Source organism: Phocoena phocoena, chromosome 15, assembly GCF_963924675.1.
Source record: "Phocoena phocoena chromosome 15, mPhoPho1.1, whole genome shotgun sequence".
In the NCBI taxonomy this organism is placed as follows: domain Eukaryota; kingdom Metazoa; phylum Chordata; class Mammalia; order Artiodactyla; family Phocoenidae; genus Phocoena; species Phocoena phocoena.
Window position 1 is genome coordinate 38,339,627 of NC_089233.1, and position 17,797 is coordinate 38,357,423.

A 17,797-nucleotide genomic window follows, 5' to 3' on the forward strand; every position below is an offset into this window, starting at 1 on the left:
ATTTTTGATGGTTATATTTTTCATTTCTAAAAGTTCTTTTTCACATGTGCTGTGTGACTTATTATATTTTATGGTTCCCTGCAGATATTTGAAATCTTGTCTTTAATTTTCTGAACAAGCAAAGTTGTAATTGAATCTGACACTTCGGCAGGTCCATTCTGCTGACTCATGTATCTGCTGGCTTTCACGCACGGTATCTTCTTTCCCCCTGTGCCTGGTGAGTTTGCTAGTCCTGGCCCTTTGTGGCCTATGGCGATTTCTTCAAGGGAGGATTTGTTTGCCAGGGGTCGATGAGGGAGTCCAGGATCATTTTACACAAAATTCACAGCCTGGAGATTTTGGTAAGGGGAGGGCCCCTCTGGTGATATGAATTTGGTCTGCAAAGCCACAGGTATCAGCATGTGATTTCAATTTATCAGGGCATTGTTTTCCCTTTTCTGCTGAACATAAGGGTTTTTTTGTTTTTGCTTTTTTTTTTCTTTCTTTCTTTCCTCGTTTTTCCTAGTCCCTGTGTTTGGGGAAAGGATACCCAGTGGGGTATCCTTTTAGGGCCCCAGATTTATGGAGAGGAGTCACCTTTTGGGTATGTCACCTTATACTGGCCCTTTTAACCTATGAGCCTGTAAGGAAAAAAAATCCCAGCTCAAGTTTGCTAGTTTCGTCAAGTACATCAGAACCCAGGTGGTATAGGTGCTGTGACATTTCTGAATTCTCACATTTACTTGGTTTTTGGTCTGAAAATTCCTTATCATCTTGCTTGCCCTTTGTGCTGTTGAGAAGATGAAAGGCATCTTATCCAGTATTTTAAATTGTCATAAATAAAGCTGTAGCCTCTTTTCTTGCCAGGTTGGAAATGGCAGCACAGAGCAGGCAAAGCCTTGGAGCATGACAGGGCCCAGAGGCCTGAAGGAAGGGTTGGGTATATTTCGAGGAGAGACTCCCCCCAAGAAAGACAGAAAAAAATGGGCAAAGGCGTCAGGTCCACAGACCTGACAAAGAACAAACACCACCCTGGGAAAGTGGGTGATTCTACAGAGAAGTCAAGATGGAGCAAGCAGCGTTCACCTTCACAAGTAATGAGCTAAATGAGGGCTGCGGGGTGGGGGGTGCAGGCTCTCGCCTCCTGCTCACAAAACTCAGGAGGGCAGTTTTGGAAATTTTATCAAAAAGCCATAGCAATGGGCATACCAGAAATTCCACTTCTATAAAAATCCCCCAAGGAAAATTATGTTTGTGCATAGAATTTTTGCTACAAATGCTCAGGACAAGGTTTTCTGCAAATTAATTGTGAAAGGGCGAAACACATACATATAAATGAATAATCACTCATACCGCCACCACTTTCCTTTTCTGGAATTATATACTGACAGCTGTCTTCTCTGCCTCCCTAGTCCCACGCCCATGAACTGCTGCCATCACTTAGTGTGTGTTGTTTTCAGTTTTCTTGTGATTATGTCAATATGAACCTGGATTTATTCTCTACAGTGACCTGCTGCGTATTTTGTTCCATGAACGTCTTGGCATTGATCACTGTCTGTGCCCAGAGGCTGACCTCCCTGTGTGCCTCTACCATAATTTTTTTAAAAATTTACTTTATTGAAGCATAGTTGACTTATGTGTTAATTTCTACTATACGACAAAGTGACTTAGTTATGTGTACATATACATTTTTTTCATATTCTTTTCCATTATGGTTTAACAGGATATTGAATGTAATTCCCTGTGCTATGCAGTAGGTCCTTATTGTTTATCCATCCTGTATATAATAGTTTGCATCTACTAACCCCAAACTCCCAATCCATCCCTCCCCCATCCCTGCTTTCCCCTTTGGTAACTATAAGTTTGTTCTCTATGTCTGTGCGTCTGTTTTTCTTTCACAGATAAGTTATTTGTGTCATATTTTTGAATCCACATATAAATGATATTATATGGCATTTGTCTTTCTCTTTCTGATTTACTTCACTTAGTATAATCTCTAGGTCCATCCAGGTTGCTGCAAATGGCATTATTTCATTTTTTTTTATAGTTGAGTAATATTCCATTGTATATATGTACCACATAATCTTTATCCATTCCTCTGTTGATGGACATTTAGGTTGTTTCCGTGTCTCGGCTGTTGTAAATAGTGCTGCTATGAACATTGGGGTTCATTTATCTTTTTGAATTATAGTATTGTCCAGATATATGCCCAGGCGCGGGCTTGCCGGTTCATATGGAAACTCTATTTTTAGTTTTTTTAGGAACCTCTAGACTGTTTTCCACAGTGGCTGCACCAATTTACATTCCCACCAACAGTGTAAGAGGGTTTCCTTTTCTCCACATCCTCTCCAGCATTTGTTATTTATAGGCTTTTTTCTTTTTTTTTTTCTCCGTACCTCGCGGCTCTTGGGATGATCCCCGATCAGGGATTGAACCCGGGCCACAGCAGTGAAAACACTGAGTACTAACCACCTCACCGCCAGGGAATTCCCATGTTATTTTTAGACTTTTTTATAATGGCCATTCTAACTGGTGTGAGGTGATACCTCATTGTAGTTTTGATTTGCATTTCTTTAATTCGAGATTTTGAGTATCTTTTCATGTGCCTGTTGGCCATCTGGCCATCAAAAGAGAAATGTCTTTTTAGGTCTTTCGCCTATTTTTTGATTGGGTTGTTAGTTTTTTTGTTATTGAGTTGTATGAGCTGTTTGTACATTTTGGAAATTAAGCTGTTGTTAGTCACATCATTTGCAAATATTTTTTCCTGGTCCGTAGGTTGTCTTTTCGTTTTGTTTTTGGTTTCCTTCGCTGTACAAAAGCTTGTAAGTTTGATTAGGTCCCATTTGTTTATTTTTCCCTTTATTTCTATTGCCTTGGGAGACTGACCTAAGAAAACATTGGCATGATTTATGTCAGAGAATGTTTTGCCTTTGTTCTCTTCTAGTTTTATGGTGTCATCTATTTCTAGGAGTTTTATGGTGTCATCTACCATAATTTTTAAACTTTTCTCCTATTGATGAATGTTGGTTGTGCACCATATTTTTTTCTTATTTTCTTTTTATTTCTCTGCTCTGATAAACAGATCTGCAAAGAACGTCACTGTGCATACATCTTCATGTGTGTGCCTGTTTTCTGCAGGATAAATCCCAGAATCAGGACTGCAGGCCTAGAGAATTTGCACTTTTTGGATTTAAAGGATACAACCATCATTTGCAGATATTTTCTACCATTCCGTGGGTTGTCTTTTCATTTCGTTTATGGTTTTCTTTGCAAAAGCTTTTGAGTTTAATTAGGTCCCATTTGTTTATTTTTGTTTTAATTTCCATTACTCTGGGAGATGGATCGAAAAAGATATTGCTGCAATTTATGTCAGAGTGTTCTGCCTATGTTTTTCTCTTAATAGTTTTATAGTATCTATCCTTATGTTTAGGTCTTTAATCCATTTTGAGTTCATTTTTGCATATAGTGTTAGAGAGTGTTCTAACTTCATTCTTTGACGTGTAGCTGTCCAGTTTTCCCAGCACCATTTACTGAAGAGACTGTCTTTTCTCCATTATATATTCTTGCCTCCTTTGTCATAGATTAGGTGCCCATAGGTAGGTGGGTTTATCTTGGGCTTTCTGTCCTGTTCCATTGATCTATATTTCTTTTTGTGCTGGTACCATACTGTTTTGATTACTATAGCTTTCTAGGATAGTCTGAAATCAGGGAGCCTGATTCCTCCAGCTCTGTTTTTCTTTCTCAAGATTGCTTTGGCTATTTGGGGTCTTTAGTGTCTCCATACAAATTTTAAGATTTCTTTGTTCTAGTCCTATAAAAAATGCCATTGATAATTTGATAGTAGATTGCCTTGGGTAGTATATTCATTTTGACAGTATTGATTCTTCCAGTCCAAGAACATGATATATCTTTCCATCTGTTTGCGTAGTCTTCGATTTCTTTCATCAGTGTCTTATAGTTCCCAGAGTACAGGTCTTGTCTTCTTAGGTAGGGTTTATTCCTAGGTATTTTATTCTTTTTGATGCGATGGTAAATGGATTGTTTCTTTAATTCTCTTTCTGATCTTTTGTTGTTAGTGTATGGAAATGCAAGAGATTTCTGTGTATTAATTTTGTATCCTGCCACTTTACTGAATTCATCAGTGAGCTCTAGTAGTTTTCTGGTGGCATCTTTAGGATTTTCTATGTATAGTATCATGTTGCCTGCAAACAATAACAATTTTACTTCTTCTCTTCCAGTTGGGATTCCTTTTATTTCTTTTTCTTCTCTGGTTGCTGTGGCTAGGACTTCCAAAACTATGTTGAATAAAAGTGGTGAGAGTGGACATCCTGCTTGTCTTGTTCCTGATCTTAGAGGAAATGCTTTCAGCTTTTCACTGTTGAGTATGATGTTAGCTGTTGGTTTGTCATAAATGGCCTTTATTATGTTGAGGTGTGTTCCTTCTTTGCCCACTTTCTGGAGAGTTTTTATCATAAATGGGTGTTGAATTTTATCAAAAGCTTTTTCTGCATCTAGTGAGATGATCATATGTTTTTTTTATTTTTATTTTTTTTTAACATCTTTATTGGGGTATAATTGCTTTGCAATGGTGTGTTAGTTTCTGCTTTATAACAAAGTGAATCAGCTATACATATACATATGTTCCCATATGTCTTCCCTCTTGTGTCTCCCTCCCTCCCAGTCTCCCCATCCCACCCCTCCAGGCTGTCACAAAGCACCGAGCTAATATCCCTGTGCCTTGTGGCTGCTTCCCCCTAGCTATCTACCTTACTATGTTTGTTAGTGTGTATATGTCCATGACTCTCTCTCGCCCTGTCAAAACTCACCCTTCCCCCTCCCCATATCCTCAAGTCCGTTCTCCAGTAGGTCTGCGCCTCTATTCCTGTCTTATCCCTAGGTTCTTCATGACATTTTTTTCCCCTTAAATTCCATATATATGTGTTAGCATACGGTATTTGTCTTTTTCTTTCTGACTTACTTCACTCTGTATGACAGACTCTAGGTCTATCCATCTCATTACAAATAACTCAATTTCATTTCTTTTTAAGGCTGAGTAATATTCCATTGTGTATATGTGCCACATCTTCTTTATCCATTCGTCCGATGATGGGCGCTTAGGTTCTTTCCATCTCCGGGCTATTGTAAATAGAACTGCAAGATCATATGGTTTTTATTCTTCAGTTTGTTGATGTGGTGTATTATACTGATTGATTTGTGGATACTGAAAAATCCTTGCATCCCTGGGATAAACGCCACTTGATCGTGGTGTATGATCCTTTCAGTGTATTGTTGGATTTGGATTGCGAATATTTTGTTGAGAATTTTTGCATCTATGTTCATCAGTGATATTGGCCTGTAATTTTCTTTTTTTGTGGTATCTTTGTCTGGTTTTCATATTAGGATGATGGTGGCCTCATAGAATGAGTTGGGGAGTATTTACACCGACAAAGGATTAGTCTTCTAATTTACAAACAGCTCATGTGGTTCAATATCATAAAAACAAACAACCCGGGCTTCCCTGGTGGCGCAGTGGTTGAGAGTCCGCCTGCCGATGCAGGGGACACGGGTTCGTGCCCGGGTCCGGGAAGATCCCACATGCCACGGAGCGGCTGGGCCTGTGAGCCATGGCCCCTGAGCCTGCGCGTCCGGAGCCTGTGCTCCGCAACGGGAGTGGCCACAACAGTGAGAGGCCTGCGTACCGCAAAAAAAAAAAAAAAAATCAAAACATTGACAGAAGGCCTAAATAGACATTTATGGCCAAGAGGCACATGAAAATGTGTTCAAAATCGCTAATTATTGTAGAAATGCAAATGAAAACTACAATGAGATATCACTTCACACCAGTCAGAATGGCCATCACCAAAAAATCTACAAACAATAAATCCTGGAGAGGGTGTGGAGAGAAGGGAACTTTACACTGTTGGTGGGAATGTAAGATGGTGCAGCCGCTATGGAGGTTCCTTGAAAAACTAAAAGTAGAGCTACCATATGATCCAGCAGTCCCACTCCTGGGCATATATCTGGAGAAACACTTGGTTCGAAAGTATACATGTACCCCAGTGTTCATAGCAGCACAATTCACAATAGCCAAGACATGGAAGCATCCTAAATGTCCATCAGAAGATGAATGGTTAAAGAAGATGTGGTACCTATATACAATAGAATATTACTCAGCCATTAAAAAGAATGAAATAATGCCATTAGCAACAACATGGATGGACCTGGAGATTATCGTACTAAGTGAAGTAAATCAGACAGAGAAAGACAAATGTCATATGATATCGCTTATGTGCGGAATCTTAAAATGATACAAATAAACTTACGAAACAGAAGCAGACTCACAGACTTAGAGAACATGGTTACCAGTGGTAAGGTTGGTGGTGGGGGGATAGATTGGGAGTTTGGGATTGACATGTACACACTGCTATATTTAAAATAGATAACCGGGACTTCCCTGGTGGTGCAGTGGTTAAGCATCTGCCTGCCGGGACTTCCCTGGTGGTCCAGTGGTTAAGACTTTGTCTTCCAATGCAGGGGGTGCGGATTCGATGCCTGGTCAGGGACCTAAGATCCCACATGCCTCGTGGCCAAAAAACCAAAACATAAAACAGATGCAATATTGTAACAAATTCAATAAAGACTAAAAAAATGGTCCACATTAAAAAAAAAAAAAAAGAATCCACCTGCCATTGCAGGGGACACGGCATCGATCCCTGTTCCGGGAAGATCCCACATGCCGTGGAGCAACTAAGCCCCTGTGCCACAACTACTGAGCCTGCGCTCCAGAGCCCGAGTGCCACAAATACTGAAGCCTGCACACCTAGAGCCCGTGCTCCACAACAGGAGAAGCCACCACAATGAGAAGCCCATGCACTGCAGCAAAGAGTAGCCCCTGCTTGCCACAACTAGAGAAGGCCCGTGCACAGCAGCAAAAACCCAATACAGCCAAAAATAAATAAATATAGATAACCAAGAAGGGCCTACCAAAATATGTATATATATATGTAGTTGTGAGGCAAATTTGGTTATATTAATGAGTTCTGTAGATGAGCAAGGTGAACATGAGGTTGATTTGGTCATTGGAACATCCTGATGATGGGTGAATTTTGAGATTGTCTTTCCCTCTTATTCCAGAATAACTTTTTGTGATAATGATAAATTATATGCTGATTTTTTTTTTTTTTTTTTCTGTGTCAGGTCTTAGTTGCGGCACACAGGATCTTCATTGAGGCATGCGGGATCTTTCATTGTAGCGCACAGCCTTCTCTCTAGTGCTGTGAGGGTTTTCTCTTCTCTAATTGAGGCGCTCGCGCGCGAGCTCGGTAGTTGCAGTGTGTGGACTTAGTTGCCCCATGGCATGTGGGATCTTAGTTCCCTGCCCAGGGATCAAACCTGCGTCCCCTGCACTGGAAGGTGGATTCTTTACCACTGAACCACCAGGGAAGTCCCTATATACTGATATTTGATGTAGATTTATTCCTAGGTAAAGAAATAAATTTAATATATATTTTTTGTAAATTTATTATTATTTTTTATTTTATTTTTGGCTGTGTTGGGTCTTTGTTGCTGCGCGCGGGCTTTCTCTAGTTGTGGTGAGTGGGGGTTACTCTGTTGCAGTGTGCGGGCTTTTCATTGCGGTGGCTTCTCTTTTTTGTGGGGCATGAACTCTAGGCACATGGCCTTCAGTAGCGGCTCATGGGTTCAACAGTTATGGCTCGTGGCCTCTAGAGCACAGGCTTCAGTAGTTGTGGCGCATGGGCTTAGTTGCTCTGCAACATGTGCGATCTTCCCAGACCAGGACTTGAACCCGTGTCCCCTGCATTGGCAGTCGGATTCTTAACCACTGTGCCACCAGGGAAGTCCAAAAGAAATTTAATATTTTTTAAAAAATAAATAAAGGATACAGCCAGCGGTGTGCTGGAACCTGCTTGTATTGGCTCAGGTTAAGTTGTAGGAATTTTGAGAGCTTGTTGTTAAACACAACCACTATTAAAAATTAAGTTATAGTAATTTACAACTAAATAGGTCATGTGAAAAACAGGTAATAAATACTGAAAGCCAATTACTTCCTAATTATGTTACTACAGTTTACTATCATCTATGTTTATATCTCTTGTATCTGGATAGTGGAAATATGACACAATGGCAGCTACTATACATCTCTTCCTTTTTTTTTTTTTTTTAAGGTGAAACCAAATCACTCTTTTTTTTTTTTTTTTTTTGCTAAGCCATGCAGCATGCGGGATCTTAGTTCCTTGACCAGGGATTGAACCGGCACCCCGCTGCAGTGGAAGCACAGAGTCTTAACAACTGGTCCGCCAGGGAAGTCCCTATATATCTCTTCCTAATTTCCCATTCAGTGATAACCTGTTTGATAGCCTGAATCAACCATGATGGCAGTAGTTACATCACGGAAATTGGCATATGCTACAAATCAGTTCCCATTCCGTTCTTCCTGAGTGCCAGTTATTTAAATGTTTACCAGCCCACAACTGTATACAACTGAATTACCCTCCCAAAAGGTTATACTAAAACTTCCACCAGGAGTGTATTTGATCTTGCCTTTTTAAATATTTCCATGACAGGTGTCTTGTTAATGAGCATTTTAATTTGCATGTCTTTATGTATCTTTGCAAATGTCTCTTGGTCATTGGTATACTATGTGTTGCCTGTTTGTCCTTTGGCTTATTTTTCTATTGGGTTGACTGGTGTTTAAAAAAAAAAAAAAAGTAGAGGGGGTGGGAAAGAAGAATTTGGATCTTGTAAAGAAAAAAATAATAACCCTTTGCTATTTGTGGCAGATATTTTTCTCCCAGTTCCTCTTTTAACTGTTTATGGTGTCTTTTCCTCCCATACCAAGTTTTTGCTCTTTATATCATCCAGTGTGTTCATTTTTTCCAGTGACACTTTGAGGATACCATTTCTTAAGAAAATCTCTCCAAGGAACTTCCCTGGTGGTCCAGTGGTTAAGACTCTGTTCTTCCACTGCAGGAAGCATGAGTTCGATCCCTGGTTGAGGAACTAATACCCCACATGCTGCACTGCACGGCCAAAAGAAAAAAAAGAAAATCTCTGCAAATGTGCCTAGAAGGACCTGGAAGACTTACATTACATGCTACCTTGTCACATGTCTCTGTGGGGCTGTTCTGCCTGTGGGTGTTTGCACCTGTGTGTGTGGTATGTCTTCCCTTTTTATTTTTTTTTTAAATTAATTAAGTTTTTGCTGTGTTGGGTCTTCCTTACTGCACACGGGCTTTCTCTAGTTGCAGTGAGCAGGGGCTACTCTTCGTTGCAGTGCGCGGGCTTCTCATTGTGGCGGCTTCTCGTTGCGGAGCATGGACTCTAGGTTTGCGGGCTTTAGTAGTTGTGGCACGTCGACTCAGTAGTTGTGGTTCGTGGGCTCTAGCGCACAGGCTCAGTAGTTGTGGCGCACGGGCTTAGTTGCTCCGAGGCATGTGGGATCTTCCCAGACCAGGGCTCGAACAACCCGTGTCCCCTGCATTGGCAGGTGGATTCTTAATCACTTTGCTGCCAGGGAAGCCCTCTATTCCCTTCTTATCCACTGTTTCACTTTCCATGCTTTCAGTTATCCACAGTCCACCCAAGTCCAAAAATGTTAAATGGAAAATTCCAGAAATAAACAATTCATAAGTTTTAAAATGTGCATTCTAGTATTGTGATGAAATCTCCGGTTGTTGCACTGCATCTCGCCTGGGATGTGAACCATCCCTTTGTCCGGTGTGTACCACCCATTTGTCACTGACTAGCCCTCTCTGTTATCAGATGGACTGTCCCAGCATCTCAGTGCTTGTGTTCAAAGTGACCCTTATTTTACTTAATAATGGCCTCAAAGCACAAGAGGAGTGATGTGCCAAAGAGAAGACCTCAAGTGCTTCCTTTAAATGAAAAGCTAGGGCTTCCCTGGTGGCACAGTGGTTAAGAATCTCCCTGCCAATGCTGGGGACACGGGTTCTAGCCCTGGGCGGGGAAGATCCCACATGCTGCAGAGCAGCTAAGCCTGTGCACGCTACAGCTACTGAGCCTGCGCGCCACAACTACTGAAGCCCGCATGCTTAGAGCCTGTGCTTCACAACGAGAAGCCACCGCAATGAGAAGCCTGTGTAACGCAACGAAGAGTAGCCCCCGCTCTCTGCAACTAGAGAAAGCCTGCACACAGCAACAAAGAGCCAACACAGCCAAAAATTAACTTTTTTATAAAAGCTAAAAGTTCCAGACAATAAGGAAAGAAAAAAATCGTATGCTGAGGTTGCTAAGATCTATGGTAAGAACGAATCTTCTATCTGTGAAATTGTGAAGAAGGAAAAAAATTCATGCTGTTTTGCTGTCGCACTTCAAACTGCAAAAGTTACAGCCGCAGTGCGTGGTAACTGCTCTGGTATTGAGATGGAAAAGTTATCAAATTTGCACGGCAAGATATTTTGAAAGAGAGAGACCACATTCACATAGCTTTTATTACAGTACATTGTTATCGTTGTCTTATTAGTTATTGCTGTTACTCTCTTACTGTACCTAATTATAAATTAAATTTACTATAGGTGTGTACATATGGGACAAAACATAGCATGCTTCGGGTTCAGTACTGAGGTTTCAGGCATCCACTGGGGGTCTTGGAATATATCCCTCAGGATAAGAGGGGGCTTCTTTTTTTTTTTTTTTTTTTTTGCGGTACGCGGGCCTCTCATTGCTGTGGCCTCTCTCTTTGCGGAGCACAGGCTCCGGACGCGCAGGCTCAGCGGCCATGGCTCACGGGCCTAGCCGCTCCGCGGCATGTGGGATCTTCCCGGACCGGGGCACGAACCCGCGTCCCCTGCATCGGCAGGCGGACCCTCAACCACTGCGCCACCAGGGAAGCCCAAGAGGGGACTTCTATCTGTGCATGTCACATGTACTCTTGGATGGGACTCCCATGCCCTCCATTGTTCACACAGTTTCGCCATGTGTCAAGTGGGGAGTGAAGGAATAATGGATGTGCTGAGCCCACTGGGATACACAGGCAGGTGCAGCAAGTGGAGTAGTTCTCCGAATTTTTTAAAGGAAGACGCTCTGAGGTCTGCTTCCTGAGAAGTGTGGCATGTGGGCAGGGCTCTCTGCCGGCTCCCTGGTCCGCCCTGTCCGCTGCAGGAGCCACCTCCTTCCACCAGGTCCAGAGTCTGGCAAAGGTGCCTTTGACCCCAAGCCTACCGGTTACCCAAAGTCCCCAGCACGTTCCGGAGGCGCAGTTCCGGTCCGCGCCGGCAGGGGCGCCGGTCCCTAATTTTCTCCCAGGCTGTGCCGCGCGCTTCTAGGTGGATCTGAGGTGTCCGAAGTGGGCAGCCCGGAGGAGGGTCCGGCCTCGCCAGCTTGCGACCATGACCGCCACCTGCCACCCCTTCCCGAGTGGCCGAAGCCCCGGGTCTGCACCGCTAAGTGGTCGCGCCCAAGGGCATGGCTAGTCGGGGTTTACCACTTGGGATTTGGGACCCGCTGTCCAGACTTGACCCAAGCTGCCGGGGTTCGGGGGGCGTCCTGCTGGGATCTGACAATTGGTAGTGTGAGACTCGGGCTTCCTCAGACCCCTACTTCATTTAGGAGGGGCGCCCCCGCCCCCTGTCAGGCCCAGGGCGCACTCCCCTAGAGAGAACACTCGCGCACCTGAGGCTTTGTCCGCGGACTTTACTCAAACACGAGCCCCACGCGACAACCCTTTCAATTTAGTGACAGTTGGGGGCCAGCGCCGAGATCACGTGGCTCAGAAACTTGTTGAGCGAGGCCTGCAGGGAGGGGCTGAAGTCTCCAGGGTAGTGCCGGGCGAGGGTCACCAGCAGGCAGTGGACCAGCAGCTGCGGAGAGGGAGTCGTTTCCACGCGGGTGCACCCCTCTTCCCTGACGGGAGCCCCCTCCCCCGGCGACAGGGGTCAGTCCCCGCCGGCGAGCTCACCTGGAACTTGACGGGGTTCACGCGCAGCTTATGCGCGTGCAGCTCACGCAGAGCCGACAGGGCGCTGGGCAGGTCGTCCAGGTGGTCCACGGCGAGGGTCAGCGCGTCGGCCACTTTCTGGCCGTGCGCTCTGACCTGGGCGGAGCCGGGGCTCAGGTCCAGGTGGAGGAAGTAGGTCTTGGTGGAAGGGAAGGCCAGGAAGGTCCTGCGGGAGGAACGGCGAGTCAGGCTGGGGAGGAAGGAGGACGCTTTCCCGAGCGGGCTGAAGGCAGGGGAGCCCGGGGCCTGTGCGCACCTCTCCAGGGCCTCGGTCGTGTAGACGCCGACGTTACTACCCAGCTTCAGCCACAGCGCGCGCACCGCAGCCCGGTCCGCCGCCTCCAGCACCATCGTGGAGCCCGCCCGGCCGCGCGCTCGGAGCCTTGATGAAGCCCGGGTTGCGCCTGCGCGTATCGGCCCGCGGTCCCCTCGGCCTCCTGGGTTCGCCGTGCCTCTGGTCGCAGAATCTGGCCCCAGGGGCCCGGAGCGCTCCACGGAGCGTCTGCTCCGACCTGGGGCCTTCCTAATCAACCTGGACCCTGAGGCCCGTATTTTTGAAGGTTTACTCTATGGAAACTAATATTTAGTATGTATCATTAATATTAGGTTGCCCTGAATTTTAGCGTGGATTTTGGCATTGAACGTCAGCTTATTCTACCTCCCTCCCGACTCTATTATGACACCTTTCTGAGTTTATTTTCTCATTTATGGTATATAAGGAAGATAACAATTTCTTCTTTCCAAGGTTGTGCCTGGTTCATAACAGACGCCCCTTTCTGACAATGAGCATTTATAATGGGTGCCTAGGATAGATCCCAAAATAATAGCTAATACCTATGCAGCACTCATGCTGTGCCAGGCATCACTGTACATCCTTTTGTTTTTTTAAATTGCGTTGAAATTCATGTAACATAAAATTTACTGTCTTAGCTATTTTAAAGTGTACAATTCAGTGTCTTTAATTACACTCAGAGTGTGTGCAGCCATCACCACTGTCCAGTTCCAGAACGTTTTCATTGTCCCAAATAGAAACTCTGTCCCCATTAGCCATCAGTCCATAACCCCTGGCCTCCAGCCCCTGGCCATTACCAGTCTTTCTGTCTCTGTGCATTTGCGTATTCTGGACATTTCATGTGAATAGAATCATGCAATATATGGTCTTTTATGCCTGGTTTCTTTCACTTAGCATGTTTCCGAGGTTTATCCATGTTATAGCATGTATTGACACTTCGTTGCTTTTTATGGACGGATAACATTACATTTTATGGATAGATAGATCACATTTTGTTTGTCCACTCATCTGTTGATGAACATCTGGGTTGTTTCCACTTTTAGCCCAGTCCCTCATTTTTCCTAATAATAAAATAAGGAAGACTGCCTCTTACAGAGCTCATACTGTCCCACCAGCTGTGCTAAAAGCATGACACACTGAGTCAGGCAACCTGCCATCGCATTTTCTGAGGATGACACTTGGGCTCAGGGAAGAGAAAGGACACTGCTCTCAGTCGGGGGCTCAGGGCTGGACGACTACCAGGACTGGGCACTAGGGGCATTCTCCATGGGACGGAAGCACATCGGAGTGCAGGCGCCCACACCCCCACCCCCACCCCCCGGGCTCTCTTCTCCACTGCTGCACTGGGGTGAGTCAGTGGGCCTCAGGGTGATACAGTGGATCCTGAGCTGGGCCCCCCAAATCAGTCCTTTAGACCCTGTGAGTGTCCTGGGGGGTGTACCAGGTGAAAGGGGCATATCCAGGAAATTGCCTGGCTCTGCAATGGCACTGCTCACCCCAATTTCCTGGGAGGCACTTGATGGGGAGGGGGTACTCAGTGAGCCTCTGAAGAAGTGTAATCTCTGTGTTCTCCCCACCACCCAACTCTGGGAAGAGCCCTGGGAGAGCTCCAAGGTCCTAGGCTGGAGGTCCACCAACTCTCAGCACAAGTGTGTGTGCCATAAAATGTAAAGACAGGAAACAAACCCATCATTTGAGCAAACCCGCGATGAATATGCACGTCTCTGGAATTAATTTGGTAAAGGGCGGATGTACTCAGCAAGTCACTCCAGGGTGAGGGTGAGGGCTGCCCAGAGAATCCCAGGCAGTGGCAGTGGGGCCGGCTCCGCCCCTCTTCTGTACTGTTTTCCCCTTCCCTCTCTTCACCTGCCTCGGAGAGTTGCTTGGTCCAAGGCAAAGAGAGCCACCCCGACCCCTGGCACGGTTCGTGGACACAAAGAACCGAGGCTACAGAGGCTGCAGCCCACTCAGACTTTATTCAAAGATCGGGAAGTGAGGGTGCCCAGAGCGCCAGAGGGCCCCAGACCAGGGTAGGAATCGCGGAGGCTCCAGCTTAACGGTATTTGGAGGTCAGCACGGTGCTCACACTGGCCAAAAACTTGTCCAGGGAGGCATGGACCGAGGGCGTGAAATCGGCGGGGAGGTGGAGAGCCAGGGTCACCAGCAGGCAGTGGCTCAGGAGCTGCGGAGAGAGGGGGTGTCAGGGGCCGCGTTGGGGGAGTGCCACCGTGCTCCACCTCTGGAACCCCACCGCACTCTCTGCCTTGCTAGCTCAGATCTCTCCCGGCCCTGCCCGCGAGCTCACCTTGAAGTTGACCGGGTCCACACGCAGCTTGTGGGCGTGCAGGTCGCTCAGCTCAGACAAGGCATCGGGCAGGTTGTCTATGTGGCCCACGGCTTTGGTCAGCGCGTCGGCCACCTTCTTGCCGTGCCCCTTGATCTGGGCAGAGCCGTGTCCCAGGTCGAAGTGGGAAAAGTAGGTCTTGGTGCTGGGGAAGTTTATGAACATCCTGAGTGGAGAAGAGACGGGAGAGCCGGGCTTAGGCCGGTCGGCCCAGGACCAGGATGCGACGGGGCGACCGGCCCCAATCCCAGCCGGGCAGGTGGGCTGCTCACCTCTCCAGGGCCTCTGCGCCATATTCCGCACTGTGGTTGCCAATCTTAGCCCAGGTGCCCTTGACGTTGGTCTTGTCGGCGGGAGACAGCACCATGGTGAGTTCTCTCTGAGTCTGGGTCAGGACCAGAAGCGTGCAGGGCTGGGAGTGCGCGAGCCTTTATGCCTGGGGCGCGAGGGGCACGCCCGATCGCGGGCGCGCTCATTGGCTGGCGCGGGGCCGGGATGCGCCTATGGACCTGGACAGCAGGGGGCGCGCGGCGCAATGTCTGCGCCTGGCTGGGCGGTGCGTGCTTCGCTCCCAGTTTGGGGAGGGACCTGGACATTCTGGCCAGGGTATTCGCCCTCCCACCGGCTGCTTCCCGCCCGCTGCGTCCACCTTCCCCGGAAGTGCTATCCTGGTCCCAGCTGGCGGGGGCCGGTTTGTGGAGCGGGGTGGATGTCCGCTCTTCCACCCTTTAGAACCCCTGAGGGATGGAAGAAGGGAGTAGGTCAGCCCGTCCCACCCACCCTGGACCTAGGCTTGGCACACACTAGGCATTTTAAATTTGGGCAGAATCAGTGAATGAATGGGCGATTCGGTGCGTCTAGTTCAGGCCAGAGACGGATGCACACAAGACGTGTGCGCATCGGTGACATGTCCTCAACAAATGTCTACTGGAATCCCTCCGGCTGGGGGGCTCCGGGTTCAAGTTTCTTCTTCCAGGGTGATAGTTGCTGCACCCCAGCCTTTTTTTGGGGGGGCGGGTGAGCCGCGGGGCATGCGGGATCTTAGTCCCTCGACCAGGGATCGAATCCGTGCACCCTGCACTGGAAGTGCGGCGTCTTAACCACTGAACCGCCAGGGAAGTCCCCACCGCGGCCCTTTTAAGGCAAGATTTGAGGAACATTTCTCAGCTGATGTCTTACATTCACAATATGGGAAGACCTCCCACAAAGATATAAGGAAAAGACAAATGACTTATGAGAACGATTGACAGAGGATTTTAACAGGAAATTAATGGAAATATCAAAATGACTAACAAACATATGAAGTGAGACAGAGCTGAATGAATTGGCCAGAAGACAGGTAGAGGAGACACAGTTCAGTGAGAAGAGCAGGTTGAAGAAAAATATGCCTAAGGTAGAATGGTATTTTTGACCAAAAAAAAAAAAAAAAAAGTACAGTTGTAGATGTAGCTGTGTCCCCTCAGCAGAAGATAGGAGCAGTGGGGTCAGTCCCAAACTCTGAGCCTTGGCTTTTTCTGTGGGGGTTAGGAGGACAGGACAGAGGGATTCTCTCTCTCCTTTGAATCACACAAAAACGGTGTGCGTGTGTGTGTGAAAAAAAACATGGGTGGATTTTAATTTAATTCTTCAGTGTTTTTCTATATTTAAATGAAAGCGAATTGGGCTGTGGGGCAGAGGAAGAGTGTGTGGTGGAGAGGGGGAAGCCAACTCCCCAGCTGTTCGAAGAGGTCCTTGTCCAGAAAGAAAGTGGTGAGCAGGGGCCCCACCACCCTCCCCAAACTTTTATCCAGCGCTGGGTGTTGCCCTGAAGATGGGGGCTTGGCTGGAGGTGCTGATAGGGTCCCTAAGGTCTACAAGGTGGGTGGGGTGTGCAAGGTTCCAGCGTGGAGTCCAGGGCACTGGCGCGCAGGACGGGGGTCTTTGTGAAGGTTGCTCACAGCACCAAGGCAGAACTGCCGGGAGACACCACAAAAAGCCTGATTGTGTGGTTTGTTGTTTGGATCTAACTGTATCTTTTTTTTTTTTTTTTTTTTTTTGCGGTACGCGGGCCTCTTACCGCTGTGGCCTCTCCTGTTGCGGAGCACAGGCTCCGGACGCGCAGGCCCAGCGACCATGGCCCACGGGCCCAGCCGCTCCACGGCATGTGGGATCCTCCCGCACCAGGGCATGAACCCGCGTCCCCTGCATCGGCAGGCGGATTCCCAACCACTGCGCCACCAGGGAAGCCCCTAACTGTATCTTTAAGGGGGATCAGAAAAACTGCAAAACAGGGTGCCATTTTAGGACTACCCACCTCGGGCAGAGCCCTTGCAAGTCAGAGCTTGGTTCAGCAGATTCTGGGAGGCCTCAGCCTTAGCTCCCATCCCTCCTCAGCCCTCCCATTCCTCGTTGCTGGGAACCACCCCGACCCCGGCACGGTTTGTGGACACAGAGAACTGAGGCTACAGAGGCTGCAGCCCACTCAGACTTTATTCAAAGATCGGGAAGTGAGGGTGCCCAGAGCGCCAGAGGGCCCCAGACCAGGGTAGGAATCGCGGAGGCTCCAGCTTAACGGTATTTGGAGGTCAGCACGGTGCTCACACTGGCCAAAAACTTGTCCAGGGAGGCATGGACCGAGGGCGTGAAATCGGCGGGGAGGTGGAGAGCCAGGGTCACCAGCAGGCAGTGGCTCAGGAGCTGCGGAGAGAGGGGGTGTCAGGGGCCGCGTTGGGGGAGTGCCACCGTGCTCCACCTCTGGAACCCCACCGCACTCTCTGCCTTGCTAGCTCAGATCTCTCCCGGCCCTGCCCGCGAGCTCACCTTGAAGTTGACCGGGTCCACACGCAGCTTGTGGGCGTGCAGGTCGCTCAGCTCAGACAAGGCATCGGGCAGGTTGTCTATGTGGCCCACGGCTTTGGTCAGCGCGTCGGCCACCTTCTTGCCGTGCCCCTTGATCTGGGCAGAGCCGTGTCCCAGGTCGAAGTGGGAAAAGTAGGTCTTGGTGCTGGGGAAGTTTATGAACATCCTGAGTGGAGAAGAGACGGGAGAGCCGGGCTTAGGCCGGTCGGCCCAGGACCAGGATGCGACGGGGCGACCGGCCCCAATCCCAGCCGGGCAGGTGGGCTGCTCACCTCTCCAGGGCCTCTGCGCCATATTCTGCACTGTGGTTGCCAATCTTAGCCCAGGTGCCCTTGACGTTGGTCTTGTCGGCGGGAGACAGCACCAT

The 17,797-nt window shown here is 47.7% G+C and overlaps 3 protein-coding genes across 3 annotated transcripts; all 3 read right to left on the bottom strand.

Annotated features, from left to right (window-relative positions):
• Nucleotides 1-11,645: 11,645 nt before the first annotated feature.
• HBQ1 (hemoglobin subunit theta 1) lies at nt 11,646-12,311 on the bottom strand. The gene is made up of 3 exons (XM_065891986.1): nt 12,213-12,311; nt 11,918-12,122; nt 11,646-11,819 (listed from the first exon to the last, which is right to left on the bottom strand). Exons 1-3 carry the CDS (start codon nt 12,305-12,307, stop codon nt 11,691-11,693), a joined length of 429 nt encoding a protein of 142 aa, XP_065748058.1. The 5' UTR covers nt 12,308-12,311; the 3' UTR covers nt 11,646-11,690.
• Nucleotides 12,312-14,301: 1,990 nt separating this feature from the next.
• LOC136134445 (hemoglobin subunit alpha) lies at nt 14,302-14,959 on the bottom strand. Its single transcript, XM_065892013.1, has 3 exons — nt 14,865-14,959; nt 14,554-14,758; nt 14,302-14,430 (listed from the first exon to the last, which is right to left on the bottom strand). The coding sequence occupies exons 1-3, from the start codon at nt 14,957-14,959 to the stop codon at nt 14,302-14,304; spliced, it is 429 nt and encodes a 142-aa protein (XP_065748085.1).
• Nucleotides 14,960-17,139: 2,180 nt separating this feature from the next.
• Nucleotides 17,140-17,797, bottom strand: LOC136134446 (hemoglobin subunit alpha). The gene is made up of 3 exons (XM_065892014.1): nt 17,703-17,797; nt 17,392-17,596; nt 17,140-17,268 (listed from the first exon to the last, which is right to left on the bottom strand). The coding sequence occupies exons 1-3, from the start codon at nt 17,795-17,797 to the stop codon at nt 17,140-17,142; spliced, it is 429 nt and encodes a 142-aa protein (XP_065748086.1).

Coding starts and splice junctions, on each gene's coding strand:
- HBQ1 (XM_065891986.1), bottom strand. CDS start 12,307: ATGGTGCTGGAGGCGGCGGACCGGGCTGCGGTGCGCGCGCTGTGGCTG. Junction 12,123..12,212: donor ACGACCGAGGCCCTGGAGAG/GTGCGCACAGGC, acceptor TTCCTCCCGCAG/GACCTTCCTGGCCTTCCCTT. Junction 11,820..11,917: donor TGAACCCCGTCAAGTTCCAG/GTGAGCTCGCCG, acceptor CCCTCTCCGCAG/CTGCTGGTCCACTGCCTGCT.
- LOC136134446 (XM_065892014.1), bottom strand. CDS start 17,797: ATGGTGCTGTCTCCCGCCGACAAGACCAACGTCAAGGGCACCTGGGCT. Junction 17,597..17,702: donor GGCGCAGAGGCCCTGGAGAG/GTGAGCAGCCCA, acceptor TTCTCCACTCAG/GATGTTCATAAACTTCCCCA. Junction 17,269..17,391: donor TGGACCCGGTCAACTTCAAG/GTGAGCTCGCGG, acceptor CTCTCTCCGCAG/CTCCTGAGCCACTGCCTGCT.
- LOC136134445 (XM_065892013.1), bottom strand. CDS start 14,959: ATGGTGCTGTCTCCCGCCGACAAGACCAACGTCAAGGGCACCTGGGCT. Junction 14,759..14,864: donor GGCGCAGAGGCCCTGGAGAG/GTGAGCAGCCCA, acceptor TTCTCCACTCAG/GATGTTCATAAACTTCCCCA. Junction 14,431..14,553: donor TGGACCCGGTCAACTTCAAG/GTGAGCTCGCGG, acceptor CTCTCTCCGCAG/CTCCTGAGCCACTGCCTGCT.